Genomic DNA, 22,419 nt, shown 5'->3' on the forward strand with positions numbered 1-22,419 from the left:
CCAGATGTTAGAGAACATTTGGACAGTATGTTTGGATCACCTTTAGGTTAAAATGAGACCACAGGTATGCAGCAATTCTAAGTAGTCTTTGTACATAGGTAGATTTAAGTGTTACACAGTAAGGACACAGAAAACTACAAGACTGAGCACATTAAGGGCAGCCATCTGAATACACTGTGGAGGATTTATTGAGTTTAATATAGTCATGGTTAAATATAGATCAGCATCAAGAACAGACTGGTAATAACCAGAGATCATTAGGAGACTGAGTCCCAAGCTCTTCTGTTCTGCCCTTCCCCTTCCCCTAGCATCTGAATACTCTATACTGGCTGTACTCATTTCTCCTCTGCCCCCTAATTTATCATCCCTTTCTGACAACCATGGCCCATTTCTGACAACCATGGCCTACACTGCCTTCAAGGCCCAATTTAAAAGTCATTAGGTGTCCTGGAACTGGGAGCATACACAGGCCTAAGGCAGCAGCCATGGGAGACTAGATCCATCTAAAATGCTTGATCACCTCAGAGCTCATTGATCTGAATCCTGATCTCCAAGGCTTGCAACTTCTCAGCTTCATCCTGACTTCTGTCAGAATTCACAGTACTCAGTCTCCTAGACTTTGGATATATACATCTTGGGCTCAGTTTAATTCTCTCATTAGCAAAGATACAATCTGACATTTTGCATTGAGTCTGTAACCTCAGTCCTATTCACATAAATGTCCCCAAGTTAACTCTTGAATACTGTGGATTTCACATTTCTACCCTCTTTGAAGGATCTCTGACTTTGTCAGAATAAATATATCACTTTTAGGTGATACATTTTGGGAGTTCCTACATAGTCCATCATGCTCCCAGTTCCTACTAGGTACCTACAAAGATCTGGAGCCTCTCATAGTCAGATCCCTGACTAAGAATGCAGCAACTCTTACTCATGCCAGGCAATTTTCAATGGAAGATGCTAAGCACTGGGACTTAGAAGTCATTCTTTATCACAGGACATGCAGCCTATCTAGGTAGGGAGAACAAAGGAAATGCTGCACCTGCAAGTCACCTCTAAGACACCTTAGCAAGATAAGCCTGTCTACACATGACTATGCCCAAATGATAGTCACAGTGGGGTCCATATGTGATATGCACAATATGACAGCAGTTTATTACAGCACTCTTTGCAAAGTCCTGATAAGCATATATTTAGTTATCATGATTTAACTAACAGCATCAGTCCCTCAAGAACACAGCTCAAACTTCACATGCTGTGCTATGTTAAACATTATTATAAAAATTGCAAACCTCACTTCTGGCTTTGCAGCTCACACCAAACAGGTGCCCATTATGATCAATGACCAGCTGGGCCATTCTTTCAAAGTGTATTGGTTCCTGGATACTAAGTATCTGATGGTCAGTTCATCCATGCATTGCCTTCTCTCCAAGGAATTAATTAGTCAACAAAGATAAAAGTGCAGCAAAGACAAGAAGATGTTGATACTAGGAGTAAAATTTGAATCAAACCGAGTGGAATAACAGAAGAAATAGTTTGAAATGGGGACCCTGACACTCCCTCATTTGCATACAGTCAAAGGAAGTAGTATAGGCAAATTTGACAAGTGAAGGGGGTGTACCAGAAAGGATGGAAATACTGCTGAGGAAGGGTGCCTGCAAAGAACTCTCAGAGGTGTCTCATGACATAGAAGGCACAATAATACAATGCTGGAAGCAGATCAAAATGGGCAGACAGTGGGCAAGTTTGCCAGACACAACACTGACCCTAACTCCATAAAGTCACTGCTAGGGCAAGAAGGTAGGACTACAAAAACTAATCTTGGTGAATGTTTACCAACAGCAACAACACCACCAATCTCGCTGCCTTCCTATTTCATGTGCTACATGAACATTGGCCTGAATTTATTTCACCTTTACATATGTCTACAATGAGCAGAGAGTTTTCATATTTAGGGTTTTAACAGAGATGTTTGGACATAGATTTTTCTTAATTATTAAGATAATTTTTGCAGAGTATCACCCTCTGCTGCCATTTTACATTCTTGCATTATCATGTAGAGTAAGAATTGCCTATGTTATCTTAAGCCTGTATCTCTAGCAACCTTTAAGTGTCCAGGATCATCTATAAGCCTACCCAAGAGCTCAGTAGCTAACACTGTGTGGTGAGAGTGCCATTGTACTCAAAGAGATTGTGAGGAAGAGAAAGGGATCTAAAACAGAATTATCACAAACATTCCACCACCACTTAGAAAGTTAACTCTTGGCTTACTGTACTCACTTGTGCTAGCAAGCTTAGACTCTGCTACACTGGAAAGTGGAGTCCATGTTGTCCATGTCTAAAACCCACTCATAGGCTACCCACTTCCTGCTTGTTAGCAGTTGAAGGAGAAATTGCATCTGATACTTGGACTACCCAGTAAGTAATAGCCTATAGCTATGAGCCTTTCAGTCTAACAAATTATAAATGAACTAACCAACTACAGAAACAAACAAAAACGGGCTAGAACTGCCAGCAGGCACTAGACGGCATGTCAGCACAAGGACACTAGCCTTGGAACTCCCTTTGCTGGCTGAATCTGGGTCAGACACTGAACTCTTCACTTCCAAGGCAGCAGTGACCATTTGATAACTGGAGGCTGCCCCAAGTAGAGGCCTTTTTGGTTAGAGCATTTCCACTGCATAGCCAACAGGTAGTTGAGGCTAACATGTTTTAGTATGGAAAAATTAGGCAGGGGTGTGTACTCACGGAGAAGCAAGAGTCAAATGCTAAGACTGAGTCTTTGCCTTAGTGGATAGCCCCACAAATGGAGACTTAGTGATATTTTTCTCATCTAACAAAGTCTGAGTTTCCAAGCATGCCTGTCATTATTCTGTAAATAATACATGCTTAATAAGTTTTTTTCATGAACTAAACATGTGAGGGAGAGTAAAACCCCAGAAAAAAAACCTGGCAGAGCTGAAGAACACTGGAACTTTAGCTTATCATCAGTCTCTACTTTTGAAAACAGCTAGGATATTTCCATTGGTTCCAACAAAAAAATGGAACACTTTATTAAAAGTATATAAAAGGACACTCAACTTCGCAAAATTAATAAAGCCCAATCTAAAAACCAAGGTGCTGATTTTTATACAGCAATGTGAATAAATTAAAATGTGATAACCTGCATTCATGAAGGTATAGTCAAATTCTATTTCTTTCTTTAAAGATTTATTTTTGGTGTGTGTGTGTGTGTGTGTGTGTGTGTGTGTGTGTGCGCGCGCGCGTGCGCGCACGCGCTCAGGTTTCCAGAGTCCAGCAGAGTCTAGAAGAGGGTACTGGAGTTCTGGGAGCTAGAGTTACAGAGGTGGCTGTGAGTTGCCCAATGTGGGGGCTGTATAGTCATTCTTAACTGCTGAGTCCTCTCTCCAGACCCAAGGAGTCATATTTACCTCCTTCCTATAGTATGTAAATTATTGATAGCCTATCAAAATGTGTAACATATAGTCTCTCTGACCAGCGATTCCAACATTCAGAATTTACTTTATGGATATGCTAACATAATGCACAAAACTATATTTACGAGAACATTTGTTGAGCCAATTATTTTAACAGGAAATATCTAAAACAATTCACATATTTAATATATCTAGGGAGAATTTTACAAAATAATAGAACATCCATAGTTTGAGATACAACATTGTACTTTTCCTTAAGAGAATCTTCCCAATATATACTAAGTGAAAAAGAGTAGTTTATAGACTATGAACCTGTTTGTGTAACATGAAGGAAGAGGGTAGAATGTTAGTTTTCCTGTTCTGTTCACTATTTAAACCATTTACCATGGACGATCCCATGAATTCCATAGAACTAATTAGCAATGTAAGCAGCAGGAGGAAGCATGTGTAAACTGTAGAGAGCCACACAACCACTAAATGACCCATCACCCTGATGGCCTGGATGGTAACTGGGGCCCCTAAGGTAAGCAGCAGTGTGCTGCTTCATGTTGAAAACATTCAGCCTATTGACTTCTCATGAGTGTAGCAGCAAATGAGTGGATGAGGCTGGTGTTGGTACTCCTAGTCTTCAGGAGGTAGGAGCCTGGGAAAGTACTGTATTACAGAGGTGCACCTCCAACTGTCAGCCGAGAGTTTCTAGTTAAGAGGAAAAACTGAGCCTTCAAACTGAATATACTTCAAACTAATACTCTTCAAACTGGGGTGTGCACACACCTGGCTGTACAGAAGGCTTTCCAAGGGATGTGTGGGCAGAGATGGCTTGAGGAATCAGTTTCAGGACCCTTGATCTGCTTGAGCAAGGATTTGTAATAATCCTCTTCATGCTTTTCCCCTTAAGTCAGTTTCTTCCACTTCACAAGAAAAAGAAGGCATAGTTCTCACCATTTTCATTATTACTTTATATATGTGTGTGTATGTATGTATATACATACTTTATATATCTAATGTATTATAATTATATATTATATATAATTATTTACATATGTATATATATATGTATATATATATATATATAATACTTTATATGTATATTTAATCCCTGAAGTACCAAGGACAGTTCAAAGTTTCTGTGTTGGTGTTCAGGAAACAAATGAACCTAATGACTTGGTGGAAAATCTTTTAGAAGTGGGATGCTTTATGTCTTTGCTTCCAACGAAAAAATGAAGAAAGACCTAATTAAATTCTTAGAAGGTAGAACATTCAGAATCATTTTTGTGATTTATTTTATTATATGATTCTAAATACCTTTCCCTGGGCTTTGGGTGCACTGGAACAGCATTTACATCCTTGTGGCTCAAAATGCATTTTTATCATTAATCCAGCCAAAGATTGACTTTCATTTATTCACTCATTTATAATGTAATGCATTTCTACTATACAAGTGGAAAATGGATACTAAATTGCATCCATCTACTTGATTTTCCTCTACCCTGTCTTCCTGAGGGGACTGCCATTTCCTTGATATCTTGTTTATATTTTAATGATACCTATGTGTATTCAAAGCAGAATTTTTCTTTAGCTGTTCTAACTTGATAAAATGAGCATCAGGCCTTGGATTTTTTTTTTCATTCAGAATGACATTGTCAAGACCATTGTATATTTTTATCATGGATAATCATGAACCTTGACTCCTACATTACAACACATGTGAAAAGTACTTCATGATGCAGCAAAGATCTAAATGTGAGGCTAAAACTAGAAAAGCTTCTGGAGGAAACATAGGAGATTGTCTTCATGATCTTGGGGCAGGGGCTAGAAAATTACTGGGCAGGACATAAAGACTATTAACTATACAAGAAAAAATTATGCATGGAATTTTTACCAATGTTATAATTATTCTCCAAAGACAGCAGTAAGAAGTAGAAGAGATACATAATAGACAAGGGGGAAATTATATACACATATCTGCATTTGTGTGTACTTATATATAGATGACAAAGGGTTCATAATCAGAATACACATAGAACTACAAATCTGTAAGAAAAATACTTTTAATTAAAGATTTATTTATTTTATTTTATGTATGTAACTGTTTGCCCACTTGTATGTATGTGTACCACATGCTTATAATGCCTCAGGAAGCCAGAAGAGGGTGTTATATCCCCTGGAACTAGAGTTACAGAGGGATGTGAGCCACCCTCACACAGATATACATGCAGGAAAAACACTCATACAAATAAAATAAATAAACTTCTTAATAGTTTCTCTATTTTTCTTATCCTTTAAAAGATTGCCCTTGCCAGGCTCTGTTCTGCTTTGCATCCTTGGCTCGTTTTCACTCTTTTCCAATTATTTTATCTTGGTTTACTCTGTTAGGTTTTTTTCCTCTGAAATTTTAAGTTAAGGAAATCAGAATGAATTACCTACACACATGTATGGAATAGTCAAAGAACAAATTAAGTAAAAGATTAAAACAAATGTGTTTCTTATAAGTAGCTAAATTTAAAAAATTCAATTCAAGACTATATCTTAAAATGGGCATTTAAATCAATTTGTTTATAATTATCTCTAAATTTGGACATGCTCCTATCATCTGAGTTGATTATTTCAACTGTTCCACCATGTGTCTCCTTTTAACCCTTCAGGACTTTAAACTCCAATATCTATGTAGTCTTCTTTTTCAGCTTTGTAAGAGTCCATGTCTTCACTCCCTCCCCAGTGCTCCTAATGTTTAGATGATACTCATATTATCTGAACTTTGAATTCTGGATTATTATGAGCATATTTTCTTTTCTTTGGCATTGTTTCTTGTTTTGCTTAAGACACCAATAACCCTTACACAAGGTATACAAAGACACCTGTACATTCAGCTCCTTTTAACATTTCCATCAAGTGTGCTAAGTGTGGACCTCTGTGCTGGACTCTCTGAGGTCTTGCTTATTTAAAAATACTTTCACTATTTCTTTTCATGTCAATGACCATTTGGATAGATATAAAATTTTAGGTTTAAAGTTATTTTTCCCTTGATGAACTTAAAATACTACCCCAGTTATTCTCATTGCATACTACTGCTGACCAGTAGGATATATGATTCCTCCTTACAAGATCTGCCTGTGTCTTGCTTTAAATCCTTTATTAGACTGTGGAGAACCCACAGGCAGAGACTGGCCCACAGGTCCCCTTCAGTATACAGCAGTTATTCAATAAATATCTGTTTCATTTTTCAGTATGTATCAATAATACTGAATACTAATTAAGTCTTGTGTCCTAGTTCATGTGCCTCTTCCTAACATAATTTTATTGAAAGTTTCATTAATTAGGGATGCAACAACATATTCATATATGCATGCATATGTATGGATAAGATAATTTAGAATTCAAGAGAAACTGTGTAGTAGAATGGCAGAAGGAATCTAAAATGTTTAGGATAAAAATATATAGGAAAAAAATAGCCCACAATTAGTTAGGTGCTATAACACTTCCATCCTCTTATGGGTGTGTCTATCAAGGCTAAAGGTCAAAAGCTAATGGCTAAAACTTGGATAACAATTTGTAAATTAATGAACAAGGGCCCTGTTTGCACAATGGAGGAGACTACCCAGGAACTGGCCCTGAACCGTGGTCACCAGTGCCTCTGCAGAGTGTGGCCTCAGAGCAAATTGCATACTTCAACTCATGGGCAACGGCTTATAGGAGAGATTGTGTTGTTCATCTCTGTATCCTGACAGTTCCTGAAAATGTAAGGTCAAATGATACTTGTTAAGATCATGGGTCAATATTTAATTGGATGTTGATTCATTTAAAATAAGCCACCTTGGCAAGTAGGCCTCACACACAATTGCTCTTCACTACAGAGTGAAGGTAAAACTCTTTGATCTGGGATTAAATCCCTTCACAGCTCTCTTTTCTTCCCTGGTTTCCTTTCCCATTTATGTCCTTCAGCATTTTATTTGTCCTTCACATTGAATTTCCTGGCTCCATAACACCTATCCCTCTACTTCTGACCACTTAAAATTCCCTGTGTCTTCTTTCTTGCATTGCAAGTTATGAACGACTTGCTTTCTTTACTAGATTGAAAGTTCCTCATGTCAGAAACCATGCCTTTTATTTATACTACATTTTCATTATCTAGCTGAGCCTGACATGTGGTAAGTGCTAGTGGTGAAGAAAGAAAAGAAAGTTTATATAGTAAGGAGCTGACACATAATGACCCATGAGGGTGAACTTTTGTAAGAAAGGGCCTCACAACCATTGTCAGACATGGTCCAGTGGGAGAACATTAGAAGAGACAGAGCGTCAGGACCAGAGGCAGCACAATGAGGCCTTGAAAACAGTCTTCTCTTCAAGAGGAGATGCATTAGAAGAAACACCACCATGTGTAGTGTGACAGGGGCCTAAAGGGACAGACATATCCTTTAGTTCCAAAGAACAAAGGGAGTTTCTGATTCCTCTATTTTCAGGGGGTAGAGGTGTGGACAAGCTTCATGATCTAGGCTGGCCTACACAAGTTAAGGGCACAGGGGCAGAACTACATAGGACCACAGACTTATCCTGTAGCTGCAGGAGGGGGAGACTGCAAGGCCATAGCACAGCATCCTTGTTTACCAACTCTGCATTCCAGAGACTGAGAGAGAGCCACAGGGGGACTGGGCCTGGTTTCTAGGGGAGGGAGGGGCTGCTAGTGGGTCTGTGATGTAAGGGCATGTACTTAAAAACATGTTGAACAATTTACCCATGTATGAAAAATTCTAGTAAAGCCCAGAACTAGAAGCTGCCTTTTTACAAGCCACAGAAGAAACATAATTTTCCTAATATACATTCTCTTTATGCCAGTCGTCTCAAAATGTAAGAGGAGGTCAAAAGAAATTCCTCAGAGATGAGTTTTAAAAATGTAAATTCTTAATGTTTGCCTGTGACCTAGGGACTTGAAGAAAGTGAGAGGTCACCCACAAGGCCTAGTAAGAAGTGCCCATCTCCTGACCTGATGATGATAGGAAAGAGGAAGAGGAAGCTGTGGGCAGAAAGTAGCAGTGTATCCCCAGCCAGAGGAGGTCTCTTCAAACCCTGCCCTGCTGCTGGTATCTCAGCTGCTTTTCTTCACATCTGCCATTCAGCTTTTGAAGCCATGGCAGTACTTAGTGTTTATTTGAAATTCTGTTCACTTAAATGTATAGAGAAAAAAAAAATCTCTTTCTTGGAATACTTTTAAGATAGCTACCATGCTTCAAAATGCACAATACATAGGCTAAACTAGAGACATTTTTGTCCAATAAAGCTCTTTGAAAAGAAAATGTTACCAAGCATTAGGTATTGAGAAAAGCAGGCTCTGATACAAAGCGGCAAGGCTCTGAGGGAGTCATCTTGCTCACTTTAGACTATTTCAAACAGAGTACAGGAATTACAGGAAGGGAGACTTCAAGTGTTGAGGAGAGACGAGTCATGCCTTTCAGAAGCTTGTCAAATGCCAGCATTCTAAATTTCATACACTGAACTTAGGAGAGTCCAATATAGTACACAATATCTGTCACTTTTTATCCATTTGGCAAAGACTTCAGAGAGACAAATGTTAGAGACTTGAAAATGGAGACTTCTGGAAAAATGACCAAAGCCAGAAATAAAGCTGTACTAATTAGAAAACAAATAATTAAATGGCCAAACCCGAATGTTGTGTGATGCTGAAAAGACAAATTTCTAAAGCACGCCATCTGTTTTACAACTTTTCATTTTCCTCTACTACAGATCTACTCCATACTTTTTACAGTGATCTCGCTGCTAGGCCAGAAATAATTACAGCACAGAATCCTAGAAGAGATCAAAATAGTTACAGAGGAGGGCAGATATACTACATTCCTGAGAGAAAACTATGTTATAGCCTTAAAGAAAAAGCATTGTTATTCAAAGAAATGGTCCAAAATTGTAAAAAGAAAATTAGAGATTTTTAAAACTGATACCACAATATATTTATGGCATCTAAATTTATCTGGGTCTCTTCTAGATGTTGTAGTGTTAAAAGCATGTTGTGAGACCTCTTCTGTCTTTCCATGATTTTTAATTAATTTATCTCTTAAGCCTGGTGGTTTTACATGGCATCTGTGTACTCATGATTCTCCAGTTTATAATTCCAGTTTCAGACCTATATCTACTTCTCTATTTGACACATCTACTTTGCTGTCACATGGCATTTTAAACTTACCACACCTAATTCAGAGCTTTTGACTCACCACCCATATCCTATAGAGAGACCCTACTCTTCCATAGCTGTCTGCATCTCCATAAATGGAACCACTGTTCAACCAATGGATGCAAAATCTAGATTTCATTCAGTATTTCTACCATGTCTTTGTTATTCATGCAATTCATCATTCATTTCTGGTTCCCATTTCCTCACCCCTCTGCCATCTCTCTCTTTCTTTTTCTCCAGTGCTCAAGAGCAAACAAACCCTACTGCTGAGCTATATCCACAGCCTTTTCATTCACACTTCTAAATCCTGTATCTCACATGTGTTTTTCTTTGTTTCTGTTGTTACTATCATATCTAAACTGCCACCAGCTCTCAGAAATGACATCTCAATATTTACCAAATTCTCTTTCTTTAAGTCATTGCCCACATAATGCCTGGAATGACTTTAAAAATATAATTACACAAATAATTTTCATTTCAAATGTATTGTATTTGTGTCCTTGGTATCTAAGACAGTGTCTAGATAAATGTATATTTAATTTTTAGTGAATACTGTCAATAATGAGCTCATATAATGCTAATAACTTCTAATGTCAAGTCTTGGACTTCTCTTGTAACCTCTATGGACCTAATGACAGTGAATTGTGCACTCAAAAGAAATCACTCACTATTCAGTAATTCACTGCTTATTGAAAATTGTAATAACTAGGATTAGGCTTGCTTGCATATTCCAAAGTGCTCTAGAGATAAGAGAAATTTACTTTCTTGTAAAACAAAAATTTTTTGGAATGAATTGGCATGGTGACTTTATTGTATTGCTATAAGCCCTGGTGCCCTGTATTTTATTGTTGTTTACCAACCTGAGTTTGTAATTCTGCTTTGTTGTCCAGCATGGCTACTCAATCACTAGCCATTGTATTCCAAGTCACCAAGAAAGAAGAAAGGCATGAAGAACACCATGCCTACTCCATTTAAGAGAAGACCACATGCTTCCTTCACATCTCATTAGATGTCAATGGTGACTAACACAGAAACTGGGCAATAAACACACACCTAGCTAGATAGCAGTGTTTCCAGCTAAAGATTGCCCAAGTTCCAGCTGTGACTGGGTCCTGTTCTTGTGGAGGAATGCAGAGGCCAAAGTGTCTGCACCAAGGTCTGAAGTCTAATGGTGGATAGCAACACACAAATAAACAGACTAAATATTTCAGCCTAGGTAATAAAGCATTTGGAAACATGTTTTCCAAGCCCCCCCCAAAGAATCTCTGGACTCAAAGAGCTGAGTGAGCTATAACTAGTTCTAGAGTTTTACATCTGGAACCTGTCCGGACTGCCTCACTCGGCATTGGTCTCATAAGACATTTCTCAGTTCCCTTCTACTGGCCATGAAGCCTCTGTGACAAGAGCAAAGTTCATTTGAATGTCTCTAAATACATGCAAGCAGAGGTGGTGAGAGGCATAACCATTTAGAACTGCCCGTTTCAGAAATGTGTCCAGACTCACTGCTCCTTTTTAACTTGTCAGAAGATGCAACTAAGTGACTGTTTCAAGACTACAAGACCATGTAAAATGCGTGATGTCAGAAAAAAAAGTTTTCTAAAAGGGAGTATCATAACTTACTGTCAACCATTGGTTATCTAGAAGTTCCTTAGCTGTGATTCTGTGAGCAGGATCTACTTTCATAAGTTGTTTCAAAACATGTTTTGCTGCAAATAAAGGGGAGAAAACTTTGAAATTTTATTTCTCATAACCTTAGTTAATGTCACACATTGGCTGCACATGGTGGCACAGCCTGGTAGCCCCAGCTACTTGAGAGGCTGAGGCAGGAGGGTTGTTCGAGTACACACATTTGAGACAGCCAAAAAATTGAGACAACTCAGAGAGAGACACCCCCAAAACCACTAACAAAAACAAATCAAAACAAAAACTACTCATTTCCCATTTATTTAGGCTATGGTTGCATAACACAAAGGATGCCGAGGATCATCAATGCATAAGCCTAAATAGACAGAAGTAATTTCTGTCACTGGATTACCCAGATGAGTGATTTCCAGTGAGAGTTGGGCACACAGCAAGTCTCCACTTTAATTTTTAATTGGTGTTTTTTTTCTTTTGTTTTGTTTCTGGAAGCATGGACCATCAACAATCACAGTGAAGGTATCACTATTTCCACAAGCAAATATCCCTTAATTCTAAAGTAGATTTTATGATTAACCAGAGATTTACAAAGGTTTTATTAGTGGCCATTTCCTTATATTAATTGTTTGCTTTAGTAAATAACAACAAATCCATACTCACCAGAATCACTTATGGAATCCCAGATTGGATGTTCAAATCGTAGCTCTCCCTTTTTTATCAATTCAAAGAGCTTTTCTTCTGAGTTTGCCAAAAAGGGTGGCTCTCCACACAGTCTAAACAAAGGCAGTCATTTGTTCAAATGTTTTCAACATAAGATCACTAAAGATTAACTTTCTGCAGGACTTGGAAGCAGTGATGCTTTGCAGGTAAGTAACAGACGGAAGAAGAGAAGGTGCCTCTCTGGCTGGAGAGTGGAAGCAATGGGGCCGCCCAGCTCAGTGCTGGTCTCATCTCAGTGCATAGGTCAGTGCGCTCAGACCTGCAAATGCCCCAAGCTTCTGTCGGGGGAGACACTAGGATTAAGGGTTACAGTGCAGGAAGGTGTGCGAGGGTTGAGTGCAGAGTGACAGTGGCCTGAGCAGAGGGAGGTCACCACTTAAAATCTATACTGTACACTGGATTCTGGGAGCTCAAAAAGGGCTATCGGAGACTGCCAACACTCGTAAGAGTTTAATGTCCAGGCAAGAGTTTTGTCTGTGGTAAATAATATATCAACTGTTAGTAATGGTAACAATAAAATAAAAATAAAACCAAAGAATACCCCTGGGAATTTCTGTAGGTCCTGAGCCAAAGCCGAAAGGGATTAAAACAGGCACAATTGTGTCTTCCACAATAGTATTCAAAGGAAGGTCAGGACGAAAATCATCAGTGAGAAAGGGCAGATGCTGGTTAAACACAAAGCCAACAGCAGTACAGCCCAAGCACCATGGGTAAAGCAAGCATGGGCCTTCTTGCATCAATAACACAAGGACTATTGTGTTGGCTTCTTTTTAGCAGAGCTTGGGGCAAGCCAACCAAGCTGAGTCATTAGCTGATCCAGGCCAGAACTATAACAGTATACTTCCGAGTTGAGTTCGGTGCCTCAAGGTACATACATTCTCAGTAAATGTTAACATATCATCAACAACAACCCCAACATCTAAAGACAACCAGCAGGTGTGACCAGGGAGACCCAGGCAGAAGGTGACACAGCAAAGTCAGCTTGGCCCGTCAACTCTCAGGCATAGACCTTTCACCTTTACTAAAAACAAAATGGCATTATCCCATTATACTTGCCAAGGTGCAGTCAGTATAATAAAGCCTAAATCTTTCACATTTTATATTTTTCCTGACTTTCTTCAGTTTTATTTTAAAAATCCAATTGTGAACATTTTCTGACCAAGCTAAAATTTGGTATTTTATGACAATGACAATGACAATGAAGGAACCAAGAGTCAAGGACACAGTCTGGAGCAGAGAGCTTCTCCTGCAGGAGCTTCTTGTTAGGGATCAGGATTTGTCATGCTGTCCTACAAATTCTTACTTTACTACTTTCTACTTCTCAAGCTCGTCTGACACTTCTTTCTTCTTACTTGGCTTACTATTGCTTAGTTTTAAAATGGGATTTTAAAAGCTATAGAACGCAAACAGAAAACAACCAGGAAAATGGCTGTATGGACACTTACTATCTATTATAACAAGCTCAGGCTGGCTAAGGCCCAGCTCATTGCGCCTGTTATCAAGCAGTGATATGCATGGCCCCCGATCTCTTAGCAGCCTCTGCAAGCGACTATAGCTTAAGGGCTACATTTAAAATTTTCCACTTTTTTCTGTCCTTTGCAATTTTATTTACGCAAAATGTATCTAATGGTTGGTCAATCAGCAGCATATGGAACTTTATGACAGCAATTTCCTAGCACGTCCAGAAAAGGGAATCCATGACATGAAAAATGCCTCTTAAAGCTTCCTATTGTTTTCTGCAGCATTCATAGGAATCAGGACCATACCAGCAGAGGATAGGAACCATAGAGAGCATTTATTCATGTTAATTTCACCTTCAGAAAGTATGTTTCATTGTTCAGCTAAGTAGAAAGGAATCTGAGTTAACTGGTAAACAAGGAAGAAGGCCTCATGGAGAAGGCACTGTGCTCAGGGTGGAGAGAATCATTTCTAGTGCCACAAGGCTCAAACAGATTAATGGGTAGGCACTGGTGAGCTAAGTGAGAATCTTTTGTGAAGAAAGGAAGATGCCATTACAATGATGTGCAACCACACTCTGGAGCAGAAACGTTCAAATTAGATACTTAAGAAAGAGGAAAAAATGAAAGGTATGTAATACACTTGCTTAACAGCAAATTCAAAGAGTAGCAAACACCATATGGATTGTGTAGATGATTCATTATGCAGATTAATATGGACTGTGGAAGGCAGTCTTAAGAGTATAAAAGATTTATTTAAATAGTTACATGTTAATTAAAGACTAAACTCAGGATTTTTGCCCCATGATTCTAATCGGCACAAAGCTTTATGAATCCATTCATACTTTATGCTGTCTAAGCATTGACACATGTGGACCAGCCCAGTTACAGCCACAGTCACAGCATCTGGCTTCTACTGCCTGTGTATCCCATTTCACACAACTGTGAAGATGGAACTACAGTGATGTTAGTATTTAGACATGATATGGAAGAGGTAGTGCACAGCAAAATCTCCAACATGACCATAAAACTAATGTTGCATTGACATTAAAGTGTTCAGAGTCATTGAAAGACAAAACAATGGTTACTAACTTTTCAGAACACCCCTTAAAAATTCACTTAATTCAATTTAACAAGTGAATTGTGCACTGAATATGGGCTGTCTGTTGTATCGGATGCCAGGGATGCAAAGATGAATAATTTGAACTGACTTTCACAGAACTTAAAACAAAGAAAATAGATATGATAAATAGAATATTTTAATATTACCATGTAATTTGGTTTTTTAAAGTGTTGTTATTAACTGGGAGGTTGAGGTGCATGCCTATAGTCCCAGCACTTGGGAGGCAAAGGCAGGCAGATCTCCATGAGTTTGAGGGCAGCCTGGTCTACAAAGTGAGTTTCAGGGCAGCCAAGGCTGTTACACAAAGAAACCCTGTCTCAAAAAACCAAAAATAGTGAGTGCTATTAAAGGTACACATGTACAAACAAAACTTACTGCTTAAATATTTCTATATTAGTACTGTTATTGTCATATTGAGACAGTCTCATGTAGCCAGGAGCAGACTATGTAGCCAAGGGTGACCTTTAAGATCTGATCCCCTGCCTCCATTTCCCTAGTGCTGAAGTTGTAGGCATGAACCACCACACCTGGTATATGCAGTGCTGGGGATCAAACCAGCAACTCCAGCATGCTGGGCAGGCATTTTACTAACTAACATCCCAGCCATATTATTTTTATATGAGTGTTATATTTTGTATGATTTTTTAAATGATGCCTTAAATCCTCTGTGAAATGCAGAAAAATTTATACGTAATAAATATATATATATATATCTTCTGTGGTAAGATAAGAGTTAGGAAAACAACCTACAAGAAAAGTTCACAGAGAAGAAAAGGGTAAGCACTCATGGCACACACATTTGCGCATGCACACATAAATCATACACACAACATGCAATGCAGAACGTGAGTAATAAAGAGTAGCCTAGAGCCATCACAGAGAAAGGCAGGTACATGAAAACACATAGGCAGTCCACGCCTGGAAAAGAGAGCTAGAGTGAGGTTGTGAGTGATCTGCTAAGTCACACCATGTCAGATGATCTAGAGGGCTTTAGTCCAGAAGGAGTATGATGCAGACAACATTCCGTGAGCAGTGTAAAGAGCAGGTAAAGTGGAGGAGGAAGAGAAGCAGGAAAGACAACCAGAAAGATCCTGAAATGACAAGGCCAAAGAGAGAAGACTAGGTTCTCACCGGGAATAGGTGAGAACACTTCACAGGTAAATGGTCCAGGATTTAGGATTTGATTAATCATCAGAGCAAGAGGGAAGGAAGAGCAAGAATTCCTGAGGCTTTCACAGTGCCCAGGGAACTGGGAAATACAAAACACTCTCTAAATCCTGAAGCAACCTTGCCCTAACCGTGCCTGTACATGTGGGAAGCTCTAAGGCTAGGTGGCCCTACTTCCCTATTCCTGATGGGTTACAGGTGAAGCTCTAAGCTGCGGCAGGGCATCAGGAAGGACAGATTTCCACTTAGCTTGGGTTTTGTGGGACACTCTTACATTTGTAGATCAGTGCAAAGCAAAACTGAACGTTGTGAATGTACAGCATTAAATAAATACTTAGGAGATGATCCTGAAAACTAGTGAGAAAGCACTCAGGGCAGCATCCTGATTTGGGTTTTAAATGACACCTTTAAAAATACATTGTTTAGTTTTAATTTAAAATCTATGTCAATCTACATCAGAGACCTCCCTTTTATTTACACTGGACATTCCATCGGCTACTTACAAAAGGTACATTATGACACCTATGCTCCAGATGTCACACTGCTGGCTGTACTCATGGGCATTGATAACCTCGGGGGCTGACAAGTAAGCAGAAATAAAATAATATTAATAATACAATAAATGACTTTTAATTGCTTAAATACAAAGCATGAAAAATGTGCTGATGTGTTGTAATTTATTCCTCCGGAGGGGGAAAAGAGAGCCAACAGCAGATGCTGAATGAATAATGTACAGGCCTTCCAACTGATGTCACCAAATCCTCCTTCCTATCAATTAGTCCCTAATGGGACAATGGCATAAACTGCAAGGCTAAATGTGCAGTTCTTTATTCCTGTGAAATGATAAAGTGATTTTACAAAGGTTTTGTAGTTAGAAGACAATAATATCATAGACTTTCCCCCAAATAGAAGGAAACACACAACTTAAGAAAATATTATTTAAATAAAGGCAAATATTTACAAGTCTGAATTCATAGAAAAGCTAGTATTGTGGTTATGAATCACTTCAGTATAATAATGATAATATAATATTATATTATAACACTATTATGACAGAATATATATATAAAATTTCCCACATTTCCTAGATAAGAAAACTGAGATAGAAAGCACGCTCACATCAGACTGGGTCAAAACATCAATGAGTCCCAGTGCAGGATGAGGTTCCAAGCATGTGTGACTCAATTCCGTGCTCTCTGATTGTCACAACAGGGTCCCTTCAAACAGCCTCTCAAAGCAGCACTGTGCCTTTAACCTTAAGATGGCACATGCTTTAAAGATGCGGTTTTAGGGTTTTGCTTTATAGTGGCTGGCTTTTAAAAAAGCCAATATGATACTGAGGAATAGATCTACTTTACTTTTACAAATGGATATCTTTCTTTAAAGAAAACACAGTCACAAACACAAAAATAAGATACATTATAGATTTCAAAAGAACATTAAGTTGACAAGGTGTTTCTGCATAATAATTGTGTTCAGAATCTTATCAGCCAGTCACGCAGGTCTGATGCCCTCTGTCAATGGAGGTGGAAAATGTGGAGACTTGCCTGCAGTTGCACACTGCAGTGCTTCCTACGGGAAAGTTGTGTGCTTATGGAAAAAGCACTCCAAGTCTTCTCCGCTAACACACTGTCCATTTGCATGTGTGCCCTCACAGGTGTGTGCGCATGCTCAAGTGTCACACACACACACACACACACACACACACACACACACACACACACACACACACCTCTCTCTCCTCTCCCTCTCTCTCTCATAACAACTACTAAAAACAAATGGATTTTGTTTTCCCCACTCTCTATGACTAAAGGAATAGAAAAGCAACAAAAAGAAGCCAAAAGATACACAGGAGAATGAGAAAAAGCTAAGCTATAATGCTTCACAAATTGAATAATCTGTCTCCAAATAATTGAAATTGACAACATTCCTCTTTTTGCAATTATTGTGTGTGCTTGCAGTCTTTAACTGCATGTAAAACTTTAAATACAGAGCCAGCAAAGTGAAAGTTGTTCCATGGAACAGTCTGTCACGAGGGCAAATTCTGAGGTGAGATTCAGTGAAGGCTGCCTCACTGCTGCACCACCCAGCAGGGACTGGGACTCCTGGCCTCCACTTTCCCCGAGTCTTCCTAATTATCAGGGGCATTTCTACTTGCACAGCCATCCCAGCCCTCGGGAGGCAGAAGCCGGAATATCTATGCCAAGGAGCCATTTAGGAAGTCAGCAAAGCTCTGCAAACCATCTGTCTTCCCTCTTGTTCTCTCACTTGTTATCAGTGTAGACAACTAATAAGCAGGCATAAGACTCAGGGCGCCTGGATATATTTTCCCCATGTAACTACAGACCAGATGTCTTTTGCCAATGGGAGGATATGAACAGAATCTAAAGTAGCCTTTTCCCAAGGAAGAGAAAACAATTTAAAAACTTTATGCATCAAGTAGGCAAAAAGAAAAGCAATGAACGAAGTATACTTTTCAGCAATAAAAACAGATAAACTACTGATACAACAAGCATAAAGTAGCAAAATCGTGCTGCAGAACAGAAGACACACATGCACACTGTTTGACTCAAGCACAGCTGAGTTAGGTGATGGAAAGCACTGGGAATCACTGGGATGTGAGCGGGAGATGTCGGAGACAGACAGGGTAATGAGTGCTGTGGACTCATTGGCATGGTGATGATCTAAATATGCACACCTTCAGGTGTCCTAACTTTTTCAAGTCTTCTCACTTACCCATATAGATAGGAGTGCCACACGTGGTCTGCATCATGCTTTCACTCCTGGAACCATGCTTCCTAACCGCCAAGCCAAAATCAGTCACCTGAGAGCAGACACACAGGCTCAGTCACCCAGGGGCTTCCACCCACTGGAACTGCATTTAATCCTCACTTCTCGGGGGACCAGCTTTTCCTTGGATTACTAACAAAGATTGACTTTCCCTCTTCGCCCATCCTCTCTTGATGCAGAAAAACTCTGTAGAGAGAATCCAGGATGTTGACTGTTCATGCCTTTTGTTAATTCTTCTTGGTAAACTTTTTATAAGTTCCTTCATTGCAAAATACAGCCTAGCCTTGGAATGTGTTATCTATTTTTCTGATACTGGAGTTGTGGTCCAGTGAAGGCACTGTTTAAGTAAAAATAGTTATCCTTAGATGGGTGGTGGTAGCACACGCCTTTAATCCCAGCACTCGGGAGGCAGAGGCAGGCAGATCTCTGGGAGTTCAAGGCCAGCCTAGGCTACAGAGTGAGTTCCAGGAAAGGCTCCAAAGCTACACAGAGAAATGTTATCTCAAAAAACAAACAAACAAATAGTTATCCTTATCAACACTTACTAAGACTCTTTTTAACATGTATAACTAGTAAATACTTGTTTTTCATTACTATTATTTCCTTTGTGAGTATCAAGTATGCTAATTAAAACAATTGCTACACTATTTAAAATGAAGCAAATTAACTAGGAGAAAAAGGCCCACTCCACCATGGCCTGGTCACAGACGGCCTGAAGGCCTTTTGCGGCAGCTTTAGTCTCCTGCTCTATTCTAAAGCTTGGTAATTACACTTTGAGTTACTAAATATTTGGCTTGTACCCTTGGTTGTCTCTCAAAATGGAATGTCCTTGGACCCAAAGCAGAAACAAAGGCAAATTTATGGATCATACAAAGCGTAGGTTCTTTACACACACTAAATGCAAAACTAGCAGTACCTTACAAAGTGTAAGGAAATGTTCTTAATTAATATATGATGTTATCAAACCCATCTTTGTTTTTGTTTTTGTTTTCTTTGAGACAGGGTCTCACTCTGCAGCCCAGGCCAACCTAAAACTCATTATGTAGCCTGGCTTGCCTTAAACTCATGGCAATCCTTCTGTTTCAGCCTCTCCTGTGCTGGGAGTACAAGTATACATCAACATGCCTTGAATCAATTACTCCAGGAGTTTCCATAAATCTCCCACTTGAAGCATAATATCTATCTTTCTCCACACAGCATCTCTACAGAATCAAAGCATATAAAAGCCTTCATGATCCAGTTCCATTATTTGGAGAGCACTGAGTCTCTTGTTTACCACAGGTTAACTGAGCATATTCTGTTGCAGATACTCCTCCACATTCCAACAAAGAATAAAATGCCTAAAGTCAGGAGAATGCATGGACTTTACAGTGGGCTATGAAGAACATTCACTGAGGGGTATCAGTAGTGTTGCTGAGTCTGTTTCTGCTGCATATGGTTCAGATTCTGCAACAGCAACTCACAGACACATTTGATTCTAAAGTTAACACTTGCACACATTTTGAAAGCAGCCACTATTAAAGTGCTAAGTAATAAATAATGTATTCTATCATTTATTTGACATTAAGAAACACTTAATTTGAATAAAATCTTCAAGAATAAACACTTGGCACATTAATTGTGGTTAAGACATAAATATTAATACCCAGGAAAAATTTCAATGAGAAATACAGACTGTAGCATTAATTTAGTATCAAAAGCACAGCCAAGGTGTGTTTTTCTCTAAATCTGTAACACATTTACATCAAATTACCAGACATAATTTTGAAATTAATTAGAATTCAGAGCATCTGTTTGCTTGCTATTAGCTAATGATTTAGAACTATCCAAGAGAATATGTACTTTGAAAAACACATTCAGTAGCATCACTTAGCTTGTAAAATTATTTTTATCATTACAACTTCATTTGTGAATTTTTTACTTCTTAGCACAAATGGCTTAGACTTAAAAGTCACCAAAATGTGTCTAAGATGTCTGTAGCTACTTTGCTGCTGGTCGTTTTCAGGCAAATATTGAGTAATATTTCTAGGCTCTTACCTTTATGTTTAAGTTCATTTCATTGTTATCATCCATGAAGCTGCTTTTAACCATTATGTTTTCCAGCTTTAGATCTCTGTGCACTATATCTACCAGGAAAATAGACAAGCAAAGTGAGTAACAGAAGGACAGAGAGGACAGAAGCAGGACAGATAAATAAAGTATGAGCGAAGGCTGAGTGTAATTCTGTCCTGTTCTGTTTTTACTTACATCCCTCTTCTCCACATCGCTATCAGAAGCCATTTTCTCATCTCTGTGTGCTCCCTGTTGTGACAACCTAACCTTTCAGCTTGGTGAGTGTGGAAGCAGAGCTGTCTGAGGCTACATGTTCCCAGGAGAACAAAGGCAGCCTGGGTCACAACACAGGCCAGGAAAGGTTTTCTGTATCCTTGGGTCTCTAAATAGGGGGTTGAGCCTCTGTATAACGTTACTGTCAACACAACCATTTTAACACATTGTAACTTGACTATGTGTGCATAAACTGTATTTCAGTGTGTTTTTCTAAAATATCAACATATATTTCATACTGTTCATATGTTAAAATTAAAAAAACATATCTTGGGACACCAACCTCCAGTTGAACAGGTCAGAGTTGAGGTGAGATTTCTATGTGCATTCAAATTCAAATAATGTATCAAACACTCCTCCACAAATAACTGACTCACATCCACAGCAGACACGTCTTAAGCCGTGGGAAGCTAAGTGAGTAACTTCTAGGGAGACGAAGATGAAGTAGACCTGGACCAGCAGTGCAGCTGATCACTTACAGTTCTCATATAGCCCCAGGCTCCATCTTTGGACTTCTTACTGATTCTGGTACTCCACCTGACTCTACTTACATAAATACCATACCGTTTTAATTAACATATTTTTGTGATGTTTTTTATCCTTGGCAGAGGCAAATCTCCCTAACACCCCACATTTTTATCTTAGTTATTCTCATCATTTGTAGAATAATTTTTAAAATCTCACCCCTCAAAAGTGATGTTTTTATAGAACTATACTGAAAACAAGTGTCTCTCTAGACAAGGGAGAACTGACACAGGTGTGGCCTTCAGCCTCTGCAAGCCTTTCCTCACCTGAACCATTCTCTGGTCCGGTCCGAGCCTGCCCTCCTCAGGTCTAATTCTGACACACGCTTGAGCTCCCTGCACTTCACACAACTCTCCAGTAAGAAATTGCCACACTGGGTTACAAGCTGTTTCCTGTACTCCATCTACTAGCCTAAGCTACTTGAGGGGCAGAGGCCTTAGTTTTTCATCTTTATAACTCTGGGGCTGAGCACAATACAGTAGATGCTGAGGAAACCGAGATCCCAAAACCTGTCACTGACCTTTGTGGAGCAAGTATTTTCTCACCTAAAATGAGAATTTCTAAAGTCACACCTAAGAACCTCAGGGACAAAGTAGCAGCAGAAACACTGGAGTCAGTAAAGCTTTGGAATAAGTAGAGTTCCTTTTAAATGTAGGTTGGCAAATTACTCCAAATGATGCCTTAGTGGGTAATGTTACTATACATTTGTCAAAACCAACAGAATAAAAAATACCAATAGGGCTGGGGATTTAGCTCAGTGGTAGAGCGCTTGCCTAGCAAGCACAAGGCCCTGGGTTCAGTCCTCAGCTCTGGAAAAAAAAAAAAAATACCAATAATGAATCCTAATGTAAACTGCAGGTTTTAGGGGACTATAATGTGAGTCACTCTGCACATGTGGCACCAGAGTGGACGCTGGAAACTTCTGTTCCGTCTGTTTTGAACCCAAACTGCTCTAAAACTAAAGTGTATTGTTTTACAGGGCTAGGACAGGTACATTTTTAATAATATTCACATAAAAATATTTTAAGAAAATTCACTTTATCTACTTTGATTTTG

At 39.0% G+C, this 22,419-nt stretch overlaps 1 protein-coding gene across 1 annotated transcript in view; it reads right to left on the bottom strand.

Moving 5' to 3' along the window:
- Stk33 (serine/threonine kinase 33) overlaps nt 1-22,419 on the bottom strand; it is a 69,930-nt gene that overhangs the window by 33,166 nt on the left and 14,345 nt on the right. The window contains exons 6-10 of the mRNA XM_036171465.1: nt 20,551-20,639; nt 18,460-18,547; nt 16,227-16,302; nt 11,917-12,029; nt 11,239-11,324 (exon numbers count right to left, since the gene is read on the bottom strand). Coding sequence (XP_036027358.1) covers nt 11,239-11,324; nt 11,917-12,029; nt 16,227-16,302; nt 18,460-18,547; nt 20,551-20,639 — 452 coding nt within the window. The remainder of the gene's footprint in view (nt 1-11,238; nt 11,325-11,916; nt 12,030-16,226; nt 16,303-18,459; nt 18,548-20,550; nt 20,640-22,419) is intronic.

This window comes from Onychomys torridus, chromosome 1, assembly GCF_903995425.1.
Source record: "Onychomys torridus chromosome 1, mOncTor1.1, whole genome shotgun sequence".
Taxonomy (NCBI): Eukaryota; Metazoa; Chordata; class Mammalia; order Rodentia; family Cricetidae; genus Onychomys; species Onychomys torridus.